This window comes from Rhinolophus sinicus, linkage group LG11, assembly GCF_036562045.2.
Source record: "Rhinolophus sinicus isolate RSC01 linkage group LG11, ASM3656204v1, whole genome shotgun sequence".
Taxonomy (NCBI): domain Eukaryota; kingdom Metazoa; phylum Chordata; class Mammalia; order Chiroptera; family Rhinolophidae; genus Rhinolophus; species Rhinolophus sinicus.
Window position 1 is genome coordinate 9,567,088 of NC_133760.1, and position 15,905 is coordinate 9,582,992.

At 38.1% G+C, this 15,905-nt stretch overlaps 1 protein-coding gene across 24 annotated transcripts in view; it reads right to left on the reverse strand.

Annotated features, from left to right (window-relative positions):
• Positions 1-1,540: 1,540 nt before the first annotated feature.
• ZNF45 (zinc finger protein 45) overlaps positions 1,541-15,905 on the reverse strand; it is a 32,643-nt gene continuing 18,278 nt past the window's right edge. For 18 of the 24 annotated variants that reach the window (XM_074314190.1, XM_019756565.2, XM_019756562.2 and 15 more), the window contains 6 exons: positions 15,421-15,583; positions 15,259-15,331; positions 14,001-14,047; positions 11,798-11,924; positions 11,103-11,198; positions 1,541-7,906 (listed from right to left, as the gene is read on the reverse strand). In XM_074314190.1, the coding sequence (XP_074170291.1) occupies positions 6,078-7,906; positions 11,103-11,198; positions 11,798-11,924; positions 14,001-14,015 (2,067 nt within the window). In that variant the 5' untranslated portion in view covers positions 14,016-14,047; positions 15,259-15,331; positions 15,421-15,583 and the 3' untranslated portion in view covers positions 1,541-6,077. The remainder of the gene's footprint in view (positions 7,907-11,102; positions 11,199-11,797; positions 11,925-14,000; positions 14,048-15,258; positions 15,332-15,420; positions 15,584-15,905) is intronic. The other 6 variants (XM_019756567.2, XM_074314208.1, XM_074314207.1 and 3 more) reach the window with 3 other exon arrangements.

A 15,905-nucleotide genomic window follows, 5' to 3' on the forward strand; every position in this document is an offset into this window, starting at 1 on the left:
TTTCTATGCAAAGCCCAGTGTAATTCTTGGGATCAAAGATTACTTATAAAGTCTTTGTAAATTGTCAAAGTAAACCTGTGGATGAATTTTGTTCTTTAATTTAACATTTAACAGATTAATTCTAATGATTTAAAATGTTTTCAAGTGGTGTTCATTGGCTTTATTTACTTGTTACATCTTGTGGATGTGGGGAATGACAAATTGAAATAATGCGTATCTATCTGTATAGACACAAGAATGCTGAAAGATTAGAATTAACTGCTCTATGATACTGCTCTGCTACCAACAATCTGGTTTGCTCCATTTGATAATAAATTGTACAGACCATGAGCTGTTAACTCTGTCAATATCCTTTTGAGAAGCACGAGGAAATGATTAGAGACCAATAATTAGAGGTCCTCAACTATGGTTGAATTATTGGGCCCCAGATGGCCAATAGTGCTGAAATAGGGAAACCATGGTGTATACGAGTATGAAGTATTCTCAGTGAGAATGATATTGTCCACTAGGCTGGGCCTGTATGTTGTAGAATTAAAAAACCAAACCAAACCAAACTACTTTTGTGTATAAAGCACAGATTATACGTACAATACATGAACAAGTAGAGTTCATCTACAATATTAAAATTCACAGGGTCAGGATCAGGTTAAAAGAAAGTCTAACAAGGCTCTTTAAGGAGGCTAAGAAAGTTAAGAAATATTGGCATCAATATTGGTAAAAATCATCTGTCACTAAAAAGCACTTTCTCGGTGGCCACCATTATTCTAAGTACTTATACTTTTATTTAACCCTGGGAAAATTTTAGGTAAATTCTGTCCCTATCCACGATAATAATTTAAACAGGCATAGAGAAGTAAAGCTTTTACATAGGGTTACATGGCTAGTAAGATCTAGGATTTTAAGGAATTCTGGCTCGAGTCCATGCTTTCTACCTCTACATAATACTTGTCTACAGTGATATATATGCTTTGTTTGATTATAGATTTTCCAAACATATTGATGGTCTCTGAATTTTATCAGACTCCTTCTGAGAAGCATAAGGATTAAATGTGGGGAGAAGTTAGGAAGGGCTCTCCCATCAGTAATTCAAAAGGGACCAGTCTTTCACTAAGTAACTGGGATTTTACCTGTGAGATATTATAAATGCTGGGTCCTCAAATGGCTATGAATCTTACCTCCTTCAGGTTTTCTCACCATCAGCCAAGGCTTTTCATAATACTCCACCTTGTTTTTCATATATTGTTTAAAAGGTTGATTCCCTAAGCATTATAATGATAAGATTTGGATGATTGTGTGAGATGAAAATCATCTGTTGTTTCAGTGACCAATAACATTATTCTCCCAATTTTCCTTTAGCAAAACAATCACCAAGGGCTAGCCAAATCAACACATGTCCATCTCACTAACATCTTCACTCCTTAGCTTCATGTACAAGAAAGTGTGGTCATGTAATAAATTCTGACCAATGGAACCAACAGAATCGTGAATAGAAAATCTAAACCAACCGATAACAAGGAGATTGAATCAGTCATCAAAAATATCCCAAGAGAAAAGCCCAGGACCAGATGGCTTTATTGATGAATTTTACCAAACATTTAAAGAAGAATTAATCCAACCCTTCTCAGACTCTTCCAAAAAATTAAACAGGACATTTCCGAACTCATTTAATGAGGCTAGCATTACCCTAATTCCAGAGCCAGACAGGGACAAGAAAAGACAACTACAGGCCAATAACTCTGACGAATATAAGTGCAAAAATCCTCAACAAAGTTCTAGCAAACAAAATACAACAGCACATTAAAACGATGGTACACCATAATCAAGTGAGATTTATCCTTGTGGTGTAAAGATGGTTCAGCATATGCAAATCAGTGTGATAGACCACAGCATGATAAAGGATAAAAATCATATGATCATCATAGTAGATATAGAGAAAGCATTTGACAAAAATCAACATCCTTTTATGAGAAAAGTCACAGCAAATTAGGTATAAAAGGATTGTACCTCATAATCATAAAAGCCATATAATGGCAAGCCCACAGCTAACATCACACTCAAAAGTGAAAAAGCTCTAAGTTTTTCCTCTAAGATCAGGAATAAGACAAGGATGCCCACTCTCACCACTTCTATTCAACAGTACTGGAAGACCTAACCAGAGCAATTAGTCAAGAAAAAGAAAAAAAAAAAAAAAGGAATCAGAAAGGAAGAAGTAAATTTGTCTCTGTTTCCGGATGACATGAACTTATATAGAGAAAATCCTAACAATGCCACCAAAATTGTTAAAACTAATAAAGTCAGTAGTTAGGATACAAAATCAACAAACAAAATTCAGTTGTATTTCTACATATTAACAACAAACTATCAGAAAGAGAAATTAAGAAAACAATCCCATTTACAATAGCATCAAAACAATATATTTAGGAATAAGTTTAAACAAGGAGGTGAAAGACCTGTCCATTGAAAACTATAAGACATTGATAAAATAAATTGAAGAAGACACAAACAAATGGAATGATATCCCATCTTCACAGATCAGCAGAATTAATATTGTTAAAAATGTCCATACTACCCAAAGCTACCTAGAGATTAAATGTAATTCCTATCAAAATTCGAATGGCATTTTCCACACAAATAGAAAAACAATCCAAAAAATTCATGTGGAACTGAAAAAGACCCCAAATAGCCAAAGCAATCTTGAGAAAGAAGAAAGCTGGAGGCATCACACTTCCTGATTTCAAACTATGTTACAAAGATATAGTCATCAAAATGGTACAGTACTGGCATAAAAACAGATGCATAGACCAATGGAATAGAAAGCCCAGAAAAAAACCCATGCATATGTGATCAATTAATCTTTAACAAGAGCACCAAGAATCCATAATGGAAAAAGCATAGTCTCTTCAAGAAATGGTGCTGAGAAAATGACATCCACGTGAAATTGGACTCTTATCTCACATCATACACAAAATCAACTCAAAATTGATTAAGATATAAATCTAAGACTTGAAATTGTAAAATTCTTAGAAGAAAAACTAAAGGAAAATCTCTTTGACATTACTCTTGGCAATAATTTCATGAATAAGACACCAAAAGCCCATGAGACAAAACCAAAAATAAGAGGGATTACATCAAACTAAAATGCTTCTGCACAGCAAAGGAAGCAATCAACAGAGTGAAAAGGCAACCTACAGAATGGGAGAAAACATTTGCAAATCATATCTGATAAAGGGTTAATCTCCAAAAATTATAAGAAACACTTACAACTCAGTATTTCAAAAATACCTAATAATCCAATTTTGAAAATGGATTAAGGACCTGAATAGACATTTGTGCAAAGAAGACACTCAAAAGGTGTATGAAAAATGCTCAATGTCACTAATCATCAGGAAAATGCAAATCAAAAACACAATAAAAATATCACTTCACACCTGTCAGGATGGCTATTATAAAAAAAAAAAAAAAGACAACAAGTGTAGGCAAGGATATGGAGAAATTGGAACACTTGCATACTGTTGGTGGGATGCAAATTGGTGCAGCCATTATGGAAAACAATATGGAGATTCCTCAAAAAATTAAAAATAGAACTATTATATGATCTAGCAACCCCACTTTTGGGTATATACACAAAATTGAACATAGGGTCTTAAGGAGATATTTGAACACCCATGTTCATAGCAGCATTATTTACACTAGCGAAGAGGTAGAAGCAACCCAAATGTCCACTGACAGATGAACTGATAAACAAAATATGGCACATACATACAATGGAATATTATTCAGCCTTTAAAAGGAGGGCAATCCTGTAATATACTACAACATCAATGAGCCTTGAGGACATTATGCCAAGTGAAATAAGCCAGTCACAATAAGTAAATATGAGTCCAGTTATATGAGGTGTCTAAAGTAATCAAATTCATAGAAATACAAAGTAGAATGGTGGTTGCTAGGGGCTGGGGGGGGGGAAATGGGAAGTTATTAATCTATGGGCATAAAGTTAAGCAAAATGGATAAGTTTCAGAGATCTGCTATACAACATTATATAATACCTATAGTCAAGAATGATATACTGTGACCTTGGATTAGGCAGAATTCTTATATCTGAAACCAAAAGCACAATCCATGAAAGATAAAAATTAAACTTTATCAAAAAAATTTAAAAACTCCATCTGTGCAAAAGAGTTAATGGAATAAAAATACAGTCTACACACAGGGATAAAATATTTGCAAATGCATAACTGACAAAGGACATATATCCAGAACATAGAAAGAATTCTCAAAAATCAAGAACAAGAAGAGTTCACAAAAGAAAATTGGTATAAGGATAACAAACATTCATATATAAAAATGTTCAACATACTTAGGAAAATATAAATTAGAACAAAAAATGAGATACCACTATAAACCTACTAAAATACTAAAAACAAAACTCTGACGTGCACTGACAGTGGGAATGCAAAATGGTATGTCCATTTTAGAAAAGTTTGTCAGTTTTTCATAAAGTTAAACACACTCTTATCATACAACCTAGCAATCCCACTTTTAAGTATTTACTAAGACAAAGAAAACATGTTGACACACAAAGCTGTATGTGAATGTTTATAGTTGCTTTCTTCATAAGAGCTAAAAACTGGAAACCCTTCAAATCATAAATAGATAAACAATATGGTACATCATACAACAGAGTGCCATTCAGCAATAAAAGGAATGATTACTGACACATACATCAAGGCTGATGAATTTCAGGAGCATAAGTGAAAGAAGCCAAGACTCCAAAGGTTACATACTGTTATGATTTGATTTATATGACATTGTGGAAAAGGTAAACAATACAGACAGAAAACAGATTGGTGGTTGCTAAGGATGTAGGGGATGTGATGGGGAAAAGGGTCACTACAAAAGTACAAAAGAATTTCAGGATGGAAGCTGAGTGATGGAACTGTTAAATGTCTTGATTGTGGTGGTGATAAATATGACAGTAAGCATTTGCCTAAACACAAAATGATACATTGAAGAGTCAATTTTACTGTATATAAATTATTCCTTAATTAAAAAAAGAGAATGTTAGTTTGTAAGAATTTTATAGATGACTTTTATATCACTGAGGACTTTTTATCAGAAAGGGATGTTTTGTCAAAAGCTTTCTCTCAATCTATTCAGATGATCATATATTTGATCAAAAGAATCCAGACACAAAACAATACATACTGAACCCACATGAGGCTCAAGAACAGACCTAACTAATCTATGGTGTAGAAATCACAGTACTTGCTGTTGCCACTGGAGGTGGCCTTGACTGGAAATGTACACCAAAAAAAGTTCTGGTTTAATAGAAATATTGTATATACTGATCTCGGTGATTACACAAGTGTACACGTTTGTCAAAATTCATGAAGCTGTAAACATTGAGATTTATGCATGTTACTGCATGCAAATTATACCTCAATTGTTAGCATACAAAGTGCTGGTTACAACCTGCTGAATTGATTTTGGACCCACTAATGGGTTACAACCTTCAATTTGATGAAGTTTAGTTCACAGGACCTGCAGGTTGGGAAAATGAGCCCATGTGTCTAATTTAAATGTTCTCCAAGCCTTGCAGAATTCCTCTTGCAAGTACAATCTTATAAACATATCTGGAGATGAACTGAATAAAAACTTGAAATAAGACTGTCCTCTCTAACTCATTTAACAACTACTGAACATCTATGTGTTAGGCACTGAAAGGCAGAGTATATTTGGCAGTCAACAAAGTGGTTACCCTCTCGCACTTATGTGATAGTGGAATACATCCTGGCATTTCCGTCTTAGTACTTTTGGCTAACTCCAGATCAGACTCATCCTTCCTTCTTAAGCCTCTCCTCTGTGTAATATGTGCTGAATGTCAAGTTTCTGCATGAAGTCCTTATTTTTCCACTCTCATGAGGCTTCTCTGCTGTGTGGTCACCCAACCACTATGACATGTCACACTCTGGCTGAAATACTGACTTATAAAACAAAAACAAATTATTTCATCTTCTATGACAGGCCTGATAATTGGACTCTTTCAGCACCCATTTGAGGTACTAAAACATATAATTTTATAGAGCTTCTTTGCTGTATGAATTCTCTGATGAGGGAAAGTCCTTATCACCATCATCGTCAGCATGGATTCGTTGATGAATTATAAGACTTGAGCTCCAACTGAAACCCTTCCCACACTCCTCACATTTGTAAGGTTTTTCTCCAGTGTGAACTCTCTGATGGGCTTGAAGGTATGAACTCCAACTAAAGACCTTACCACACTCCTCACATTTATATGGTTTCTCTCCAGTATGGACTCTCTGGTGGGCTTGAAGGTATGATCTCTGTCTGAAGCGCTTACCACACACATCACATCGGTATGGTTTCTCTCCCGTGTGGACTCCACGGTGAGCCAGGAAATTTGAGGCCCGACAGAAGCCCTTCCCACATTCCTCACATTGGTATGGCTTCTCTCCAGTATGGCACCTCTGATGGGCTTGAAGCTGTGACCCCACACTGAAGCCTTTCCCACAGTCTGCACACTGATATGGTTTCTCTCCCGTGTGGACTCTTTGATGCACTTGAAGACTTGAGAACTGACTGAAGGCCTTACCACACTTCTCACATTTATAGGGTTTCTCACCTGTGTGGATTCTACAATGAACGTTCAGATCTGAACTCCGACTGAAGCCCTTCCCACATGTACCGCATTTGTATGGTTTTTCTCCAGTGTGACCTCTTTGATGGGCCAAAAGATTTGAGGCCTGACTGAAGCCCTTCCCACACTCCTCACATTTATAGGGTTTCTCTCCTGTATGGACTCTAAAGTGAATGTTAAAATCTGAGCTACGACTGAAGCCCTTCCCACATGCATCACACTGATATGGTTTCTCACCAGTATGGCCTCTCTGATGGTCCAGAAGATTTGAGGCCCGACAGAAGCCCTTCCCACATTCCTCACATTTATATGGTTTCTCTCCAGTGTGGCTTATCTGGTGGGCTTGAAGGTGTGAACCCACACTGAAGCCTTTCCCACACTCGTCACATTTATAGGGTTTCTCTCCTGTATGGATTCTACAATGAATATTAAGGTGTGAGCTATAACTAAAGCCCTTGCCACATGCATTGCATTTGTATGGTTTCTCTCCAGTGTGGATCCGCTGATGAGCCTGTAGTCGTGAACGCCAACTGAAGCCCTTCCCACACTCTTCACATTTATAAGGTTTCTTCCCCATGTGGACTCTCTGATGGACTTGAAGATATGAGCTCTGACTGAAACCCAGCCCACACTCCTCACATTTATAGGGTTTCGCTAAAGTGTGGATCATCAGAGGAGCATGACAATGTGAGCTTTTCCCGACGTTCCTCTCACACCCCTCAAATTTGTGTGAATTCTCTTCAGTGGTAACTCTCTGATGATGACTAAGATATGACCTCTGACTGAAACTCTTACATGACGTATCATATTTGTATGATTTCTCTTTGCTGTGCATTCTCTCATGGGCTTGAAGACTTGAAAACCGACGGAAGGTATTTTCACATTTTTCACATTTATAGGGCTTCTCTCCTGCATGGGCCATCTGGTTAATTTGAAGATGAAAGTCCTGAATGAAACCTTTCTCACATTCCTCCCCTTTGTAAGGTTTTTCTGCAGTGTGGACTCTGTGGGGAACCTCAAGATGTGAACTCAGATTAAAGCCTTTACCAAATTCTTCAAATTTACAGAGTGCATCATCTTGTTTTTCCAACTGTGAGCCAGTTTCTTGAGTATTTACTATGGAATCTTGACATCTGGTTAACTCCTTAGTAACCTGTTGCCAAATCTGTGAGCAGAAAAGCTCTTCATGTGACAGGTACCTTAATCCAACTTCTTGAACAATCTTCATATCATTTAGATTCTTGTCTCCTAAAAGGATAAAGAGAATTTGAAGTTGGGGCATGTAAATGCTTCGTTCAGAAATGTCGAGGTTATAAACTTAGACCTATACCCTCAGGCTTTATTGAACCAGGGCCAAGTTCCATTTTTATCATGTATCACGTTCTCTGATTTACATGCCTCCCAAAACCAAAAGTAGGTTGGTTCACCAGGTCCCCATTCACTACAAATTAACAAGACCCATTCAGAATTGTACTAAATTTCATTAGAGATCTACAGGTTCAAAATTTGGTGGCTGGAAGAAAAATACTTCCTAGAGCATCTTTACAATGACCAAGCTGAACCTTACTAGAAGCCTTCTCTTCTTTTGCTGAAGCTGGTGTCTGACAAATAACTTCCACATAATTCTGCCTACTGCAAGCACATCTGACCAAAATGCTCAAAATGTCTAGTAAAACCCTTACACTTGAGCCTTGCTCAAAATGTCTAGTAAAATTCTTACGAATAGATTATCAAATGTCCCCAAGCAATGTTGAAAACCTTTGCTTTGAATTATTTTATTGGAAATTTACTCCAATGTTATGAGCCTTTGAGGCACCAGGTTGGTTGGAAAGACATTTGGGAGAAAACATCACTCAAAAGCCTGAAGTTCACAGCTACTATGGAAAACAGTATGGAGGTAGCTCAAAAATCTGAAAATGGAACTACCTTATGACCCAGCAATTCCACTCTTAGGTATCTATCCGGAGAAATCCAAAACTCTAATTCAAAAAAATTTATGCACCCCTATGTTTATTGCAGCACTATACACAATAGCCAAGACATGGAAACAACCGAAATGCCCATCGGTAGATGATTGGATTAAGAAACTGTGGTACATTTATACAACAGAGTATTATGCAGCCATAAAGAAGGAAATATTACCATTTGCACAATATGGATGGACCTAGAGAACATTATGTTAAGTGAAATAAGTCAGACAGAGAAAGACAAATACCATGTGATCTCACTTATATGTGGAATCTAAAGAAAAGAATAAATGAATGAACTAATCAGAAAAAAAAAGTTTGAAGTTCAGAGTATAAGCAGAGAGTGGTCCTTCACCTCCTGCTGGGAAACAGCCTTCAAGAGGACTAGAGCAAGAACTTGTAAGGAGGAAATAAACAGGGCAGAATATAGATTCTCCAAGTCAACACTGAACAGGAAGAGTTATGTTCTCCTTGGAACTCTTCTATCAATTAGTCAGACAGCTTGCTACTTACTTTACTTCAAATAATACCTTAGGAGTGGGACCGTTTACCACCCAGTATCAAATAGTAAATTCTTTATCCACTATATACCCCTGGCAGTTTCCATTCACCTTACCCTGCTTTGTTTTTACACAACACATATTACCATCTGACATACTATCTTCTTTTTTTGCTGTCTTCTCCCATTTGAATGCAATATCACAGGACAGGCATTTTATATTGTTCACTGCTTTATCACCACTCCCAGAACAATGCCTGACAGTCAGTGTTTAGTAAATATACACTGAATAAATATACATTGTATGTAGATCCCAGTTTGACTTCTTTGTGAGAGTTTGAGCTGTGTTACAAAAGTAAAAGAGCTTTTCCAATTAAGTTACCCATAATAGGAAAGGGCTCGGAAAGAGCACTTTTGCTGGGAAGGTGAAAAGCTTCACCAGATACAGGGCTAAACTAAGTGGATGTTGCTGATGAGAAAATCATACTGATCAGAAATCATGTTAAGAATCACTTGGGAGGAAAAAAAAAGCATAAGGCATAAACGTGGCCATGGGGCTTATGGATTGATTACTTCTGGAATTTTTGTATTTCCTTTCCCTGTGCGTAAAAAGTTTTCCTTTTTCAAGTAGGAGTCAATATTTAGAGCCTCAGGAATAATGTCTGAAAGCAGACTATCAAATTGATGGATGTAGATACATTTTCCTATATGGATCACACCACTGTTTTTCAAGCTGAAGGCTGGGATTCAGTGAGTTTAAAATAAATTTAGTACCTTGTGACGAGCATTAACAATAGAAAAATATCAAAGGTGCTTTGTAACTAGTACAGGTATCTCTGTATAAAATGGTTATTAGAATCTTCATTCTAAAAAGTAGTTCTCACCAAGACAGTATGATTCACTACTAAGGCTGCAGGAAAGCCACAGGGGGGAATGATAATCAATTTTGTTATAAGTGCAAAGCTAAGCTTTCATTAGATGTGGTGTACTGGATACATATCTACATATATCCAAAAGCACCTGATAAATAAAAATTAGACACTCCTTGGGGAGAAACAGCTGCTCTAGACTATGCCTTCATCATACATTTTTGATTACCACCCTAAAGGATCTCCACGACTAATGGAAAAAAGTCCATGTAACGATTATTAACTCAGTCATTCATTTAACAAATACTTACAGCGCATCTATCCTCTTCCATGTCTGTTCTATACACTGAGGACACAGCAATAAACAGACAGAATTTCTCCTTTCCTGAGGTTATATTCCAGTGGGAATATAGTTAAATAAAACTGTATGTTAATATGTTAAGTGGTGATCAGTGCTTAGACACCAACTACGACAGGGTAAGGAAAAGGAGAGTGGAGGAAGAAGGTATTATGAACAGAGGGTCATAAGAGGCCTTTTTTCTTTTTCTTTCTTTTTTTTTTTTCCACTTTATTTATCTTGACATTCAATATTGTTTTATATTAATTTCAGGTGTACAAGAGGCCTTTTTCATGGGATTACATTTGAGAAAAGACCTACGTGATATAACGGAGAGATCAAGAGGATGACAGTGAAACGGCACGACCAGCAGAGAGAACCAGGAGGGTGCTGAGGCAGGAGCCCTGCTTGGCACAGCAGAGGCACAACTGGATGGAATGGACTGAAAAGGGGGAAAGTGGCAGGTCGTGTTTACAGAGGGCTGGGGGAACAGGGCACAGCAGCCACATGGAATATCTTAAGCCACGTTATATACTTGGATTTTACTCTGAATCAGGTAAGAAGCTACTAGAGGTTTTGAGCAGAGGACTCACAGGGTCTGACAAACATTTACAAGAATCGCTTGGAGTGGGGAATTCATTGTGAAACAGCAAAATAGGAGAGTGAGAGCGAGACAGACTCCTGCATAAACCACCGCCAAGGGACTGACTGAGTCCAGAGTCATACAGAGCAGTGGAGGCGACAAACGGACCCAGAGGGGTACAGCTCTCACCTAAGGAACCGTGGCTCTGACTGGCTGGCTTTGTCATCCAAAGCTTTTCTTCTCTCTCTAACGGGGGAACTACATCTGGTGTGAAAGGCTGATGCCCTGTGGAAAGGTAAGGACAAGCATTTAATATATTACCGGCCAAAATTACTATAAATTGTGGGTTCTCACTGCATCATCTTTAGGACATCAAAATTAGTGTTTTCCAAACTGTCAACTATGACCCATCAGAGGAAATACATTTTATGCAAAGCCCCAGGATAGACAGATGTAAGTACGAACTACTGGAAACAAAATGTGTATTTTCATCACACCCTCTCCACCGTTTTGCACACTATTCTTGGCAATAGGCTGCAGTTTTTGCTGCCAGGTGCAGTTATTGCCACGGGCTCTGATACTTTCTACTCTATATCATTAAAAAATGCTGGTACAATTCCCTAAATGGGTGTCATGACCCACTAATTGAAGACAATCACAATTTGGGAAAGATCAAAGATGTGCAGCAGTCATGCTGTCAATTTACAATTCATTTACAAAACACATACTTTAGCAGGGGAGGAAGACAAGAAAAATGCCATCTCTGCGTCCCATGCTGCTTAGAATACTGGCAACCAGTTCAAGCGCTCTAAAGCCCCCGCACATCCAAAGACACATAAACACCGCAGGGGGCTGAAGTCCAGTCACAAAGCCCCTGTCCTCACCCACTGAGACCACGTTCCTGAAGTTCTCCAGCATCACGTCTCGGTACAGCTTCCTCTGGGCGGAGTCCAGCAGCCCCAGCTCCTCCTCCGTGAAGACCACAGCCACGTCCTTGAAGGTCAATGGTTCCTACAACACCAAATACACTCCACCTAAATCTTGCAACAAAGGTCCCCTGGGAGAAGGGCAACACTGAGAAAAGTGGAAAGGATGTGTATGAAGTGGTTCCAGATTCTAAGAGACCAGAGTCTCTTAAATTGTTTTAAATTGTTTCCTTTCATAATAAATGTTGAAAAGACAACTTTTTACATAGATATTAGCACCCATCTAATTATTTTCTTTGGAGCAAAGTTCCAAGAAGTGCAACTACAATGTCAAAGAATGTGCAACTTCAAAATTATGTACAATGGCAGATTTTCTTTTCAACTTTTTCCCTATTTTATCCTTCCCCCAAGAGAATATTAGCATTCCTGATTCCCCACACCATACACAACACTGAACATAACCAATGTTTTTAAATCCTGGGTAACCTGATTAGTAAAAAACAACTTACTGGGGTTATCTGTATACTTATAATTAATAAGCTTATCATATTTTGTTTACTGGCCATCTTTACTTTTTCTTCAGTACCTTGTCAGTTAATGTTCTTTGCTCACACTCCAGTTGGGATTTTATCATATGATTCTGTAAAACTTCTAATAGAGGTTTTAAGCTTTTGTTTTTTTAGCATATGTATTATAAATGTCTTCACCCACATTTTGCTATTGGTCCTGTATAGCTTTGCATCCTTGGTACAGTTTCACATCCTTGGCACTGCCGACATTTTGGGCCAGGTAATTCTTTGTGGTGGGGGCTGTGTTGTGCACAGCAGGAGGTGTAGCACATCCCAAGCTTCTCCACACTAGGTGCCAGTAGTATCCCTCAAGTTGTGACACCAAAAATGATTCCAGACATTGCATGGAGGCAAAATCGCCCATGATTAAGAATCACTGCTATACAGTATTGTCTTAATTTTCCTATGAAAACTGTGTTCATCACCGGACTGCTGTACATCCGGGTGCCGTAAATGAGCAACAGAGAAGGGGCTCCCAAAGAGTGACCAGGTAAGGCGTATATATGTGGTGTCTTCTACCCACTAGGATAACCAGGCCCCACACACAACGGACTAAGTCCCTGATTGGAGAATTCTTTTTCCCTCGCCTCTCTCTTTCTCCAAGTAAAAATCCTACAGGGCTTTTTGGATCAGTTGGATCTTTGGTTTCCTGTGTGAACTTAAGCAGTTTTCTGAAATTCTACAATCCTGTTTCTTTGTAATTAAAAAATGCAGATGAGACCAAGTATTGCCTCCTCAGGTTGGTCTGAGACTAAGAAAATTATCTGGCAAGTCCTCTTGTACTACTGGACTTTTTAAATGAAGTACATTATCACTTTGATAAATTAATACATGAATAAAAAATATAAATCAGTAAGTAAAACATGCACGTGATATGACTTAGACATGGGTAAGAAACAATCTAGCTTTCTTATGTGAAAATATCTAATAATACTTTCTCCGTGTGAAGCATCAGTGGGACCCTTTTGTCCCAGGCCCTATCTGAATATTCTACATACAAAATAGCCGAGGTACCGCATGTCAAATGTACTTTTTCAATTTAGCATTCCTAAAACATTAAGAACAAAGAATGGCAAACTCTTCCAAATTCCCTTTGGAGAAAAATGGTTATGTTAGGGAAACTTACTACCATGTTCTTTAAAACAGTAAAAAAATCAAAACTACATAAATGTCCACGAATGGGGAAAAGTTATGAGAGACACACACAATACATCAATTCAAGGGAAGATGATGTTGCCATTAAAAATTTAAGGTATATAATATTAATTATAACGTGAGAATTTTAACTATGCAATGACTACAAATATACAGTTAGGAATGCATACAAGGAAAAGAACATGGGAAAACAGTAGTAAAGTGGGAGATTTTTTTCCACTGGTGGTGACTTTTTCTATTTTAGTTTTATTTCTGAAATTATAAAAGAACAAAAATTAAACTACGCAAAAATAGAAAGCACGGACTATCTGGCACATAAGAGCTTCCCAAATGCATACTGTTCTCTTTAATCCTTCCCAAGAAAAAAGAACAGGATGCATCTAATCATTGAGAAATGAGATGACAATTTAAAACCTAGAGAGGCAAGCCCAACTCACCTTCAACTTGGTCATTTTGTCCTGTTTCTTCTGGGGAAGGGCTCAGTCTTGGGAAGGCACAAGGGGAGAAGGAGAAAAAAGCCATCAGTCGGGCCAAGGATGTCAGTAACCCATACGGCTATTTTATGTGAAAAAGCAACCATGCCCCTTCCTCAGGGGGACCTGATGAGTACAGTGTGGGCTGAGCTCCAGACACCACTCACCCCTTCAGCCAAGAGACCCTGTGCAGTGAACGACCCGCCAAACTGCACATGGAGGCCCTGATACAAGATCTCCTTGTGGCTCCCAGAGTATAAACCTGATTCTAGGGAGGGTAGAAACTGAGAGTCAAGTACCCAGGTTAAGACAGGAATATCTGGGGCTAAATGCCTAAGTTCATGGAACTGCTATTTACTAGTTGTAACATCTTGGGTAAATTATTAATATCTTGATGGCTTAATTCGTTCATCTGGAGGGATTAAGAATGGAGGGATTAACAATGCCTTCCTCATAGGACTGTTGTTAAGAATTAAGTGAATAGGCAGAAAGGTCAAAGGTTACTTTCAGGGTAACTTCTCAGTAGCAGCAGAAAAGCAGGTAATATTCACTAACATAAAACCTGTCCTCATAAATGGTTCCTATCAATGGAGCCTGTATAAGTCATTGCTCTGCCGTATGAAAATCACCTTTAACCTCTGAAATACCTGTTAATTCTCCCTTGGTTTGTCATACTTAATTTGATGCCTTTGCAATAATATTTAAGATTGGATGGACTGTGGGTTTTCTTCAATGTAAAGTACACATAAAATTGACCCTTTTAACCATTCTCAGGTATACAGTTCATTAAGTGTATTCATATTGTTACACAATCATCCATCTCCAGAACTTGTTCGCCCTCCCAAACTGAAACGCTGTACCCATTAAACAATAACTTTCCATCCCCCCCCCTCCCCCCCCCGGTCCACTATTCTTTCTCTCTGAATTTGACTCTATGGGCGACTGTTTTTTCAAAGATATAAGACCTTGGTAACAGTAGGGCCTTAAAAAGACTCTATCATGGAGATGAAGAGAAATTAATAAAAACCTGTGACTCTGCAAGATTTATTTAACTGTAAGTTAGGTAATCAAGATGTCATTTAAATTAACAAGCTATCGTGATCACAGTAACGCTAAAAACAACAAACGTGGTAATGTTTAACACTGAATAAGCACTAGGACGGGTTAGGGACCTTGCGAAGCGCTTGGCACGCATTGTTTCATTAAGGTACCGCCCACGTACCTGTGAAGATGCTACTGTTGGACTAGTTGGGTGACTCTGTTCCAATCACCTACACCTCTGTGCCTACCCTCAGCTATAACATGACAGAAAAACAGAATGTCAGTCATAAGATTGTTGTGAGGAATAAATGAGCTCATTTAAGCAATGCCTTTGGCAGAGTACCTGGCATTTTAGGAAGTTCTCAGTAAATGATGATGATGGTGACTGTTGTTCCCATTTAACAGATGAGGAAGCTGAGGCTTGGGGAGGTCAAGAGGCAGGGGCAGAACCTGAATCCAGCTCTCACGTCAAAACCAGTACTCTAGATCTTGTCTCTCTGTTGCTTCTAAAGATGAAAATAAGCAGATGGAGGGGTCTAAGGGCTCACAGAAAGAGAAATGAGAGCTTGAGAGCTAGGGATAAAAGACTTAGAAACAGGGAGAGGACTCTGAAGTCAAAGGATCTGCTTGAGGGAAAAGAGAACAGAGTTGTGAAGGGTGTAGGCTTTGGAATCAGACCACTAGTATTTGAATACTGGCATCTCCAACTTGCTAGTACTTTGTGCTTCGATGTCTAATCTATATATTGGTGATGATGATGATGATAAACACCACCTCATAAAACTGCATACGAAGGTTAGTCAATCTAAGCGACTACACAGAAACATT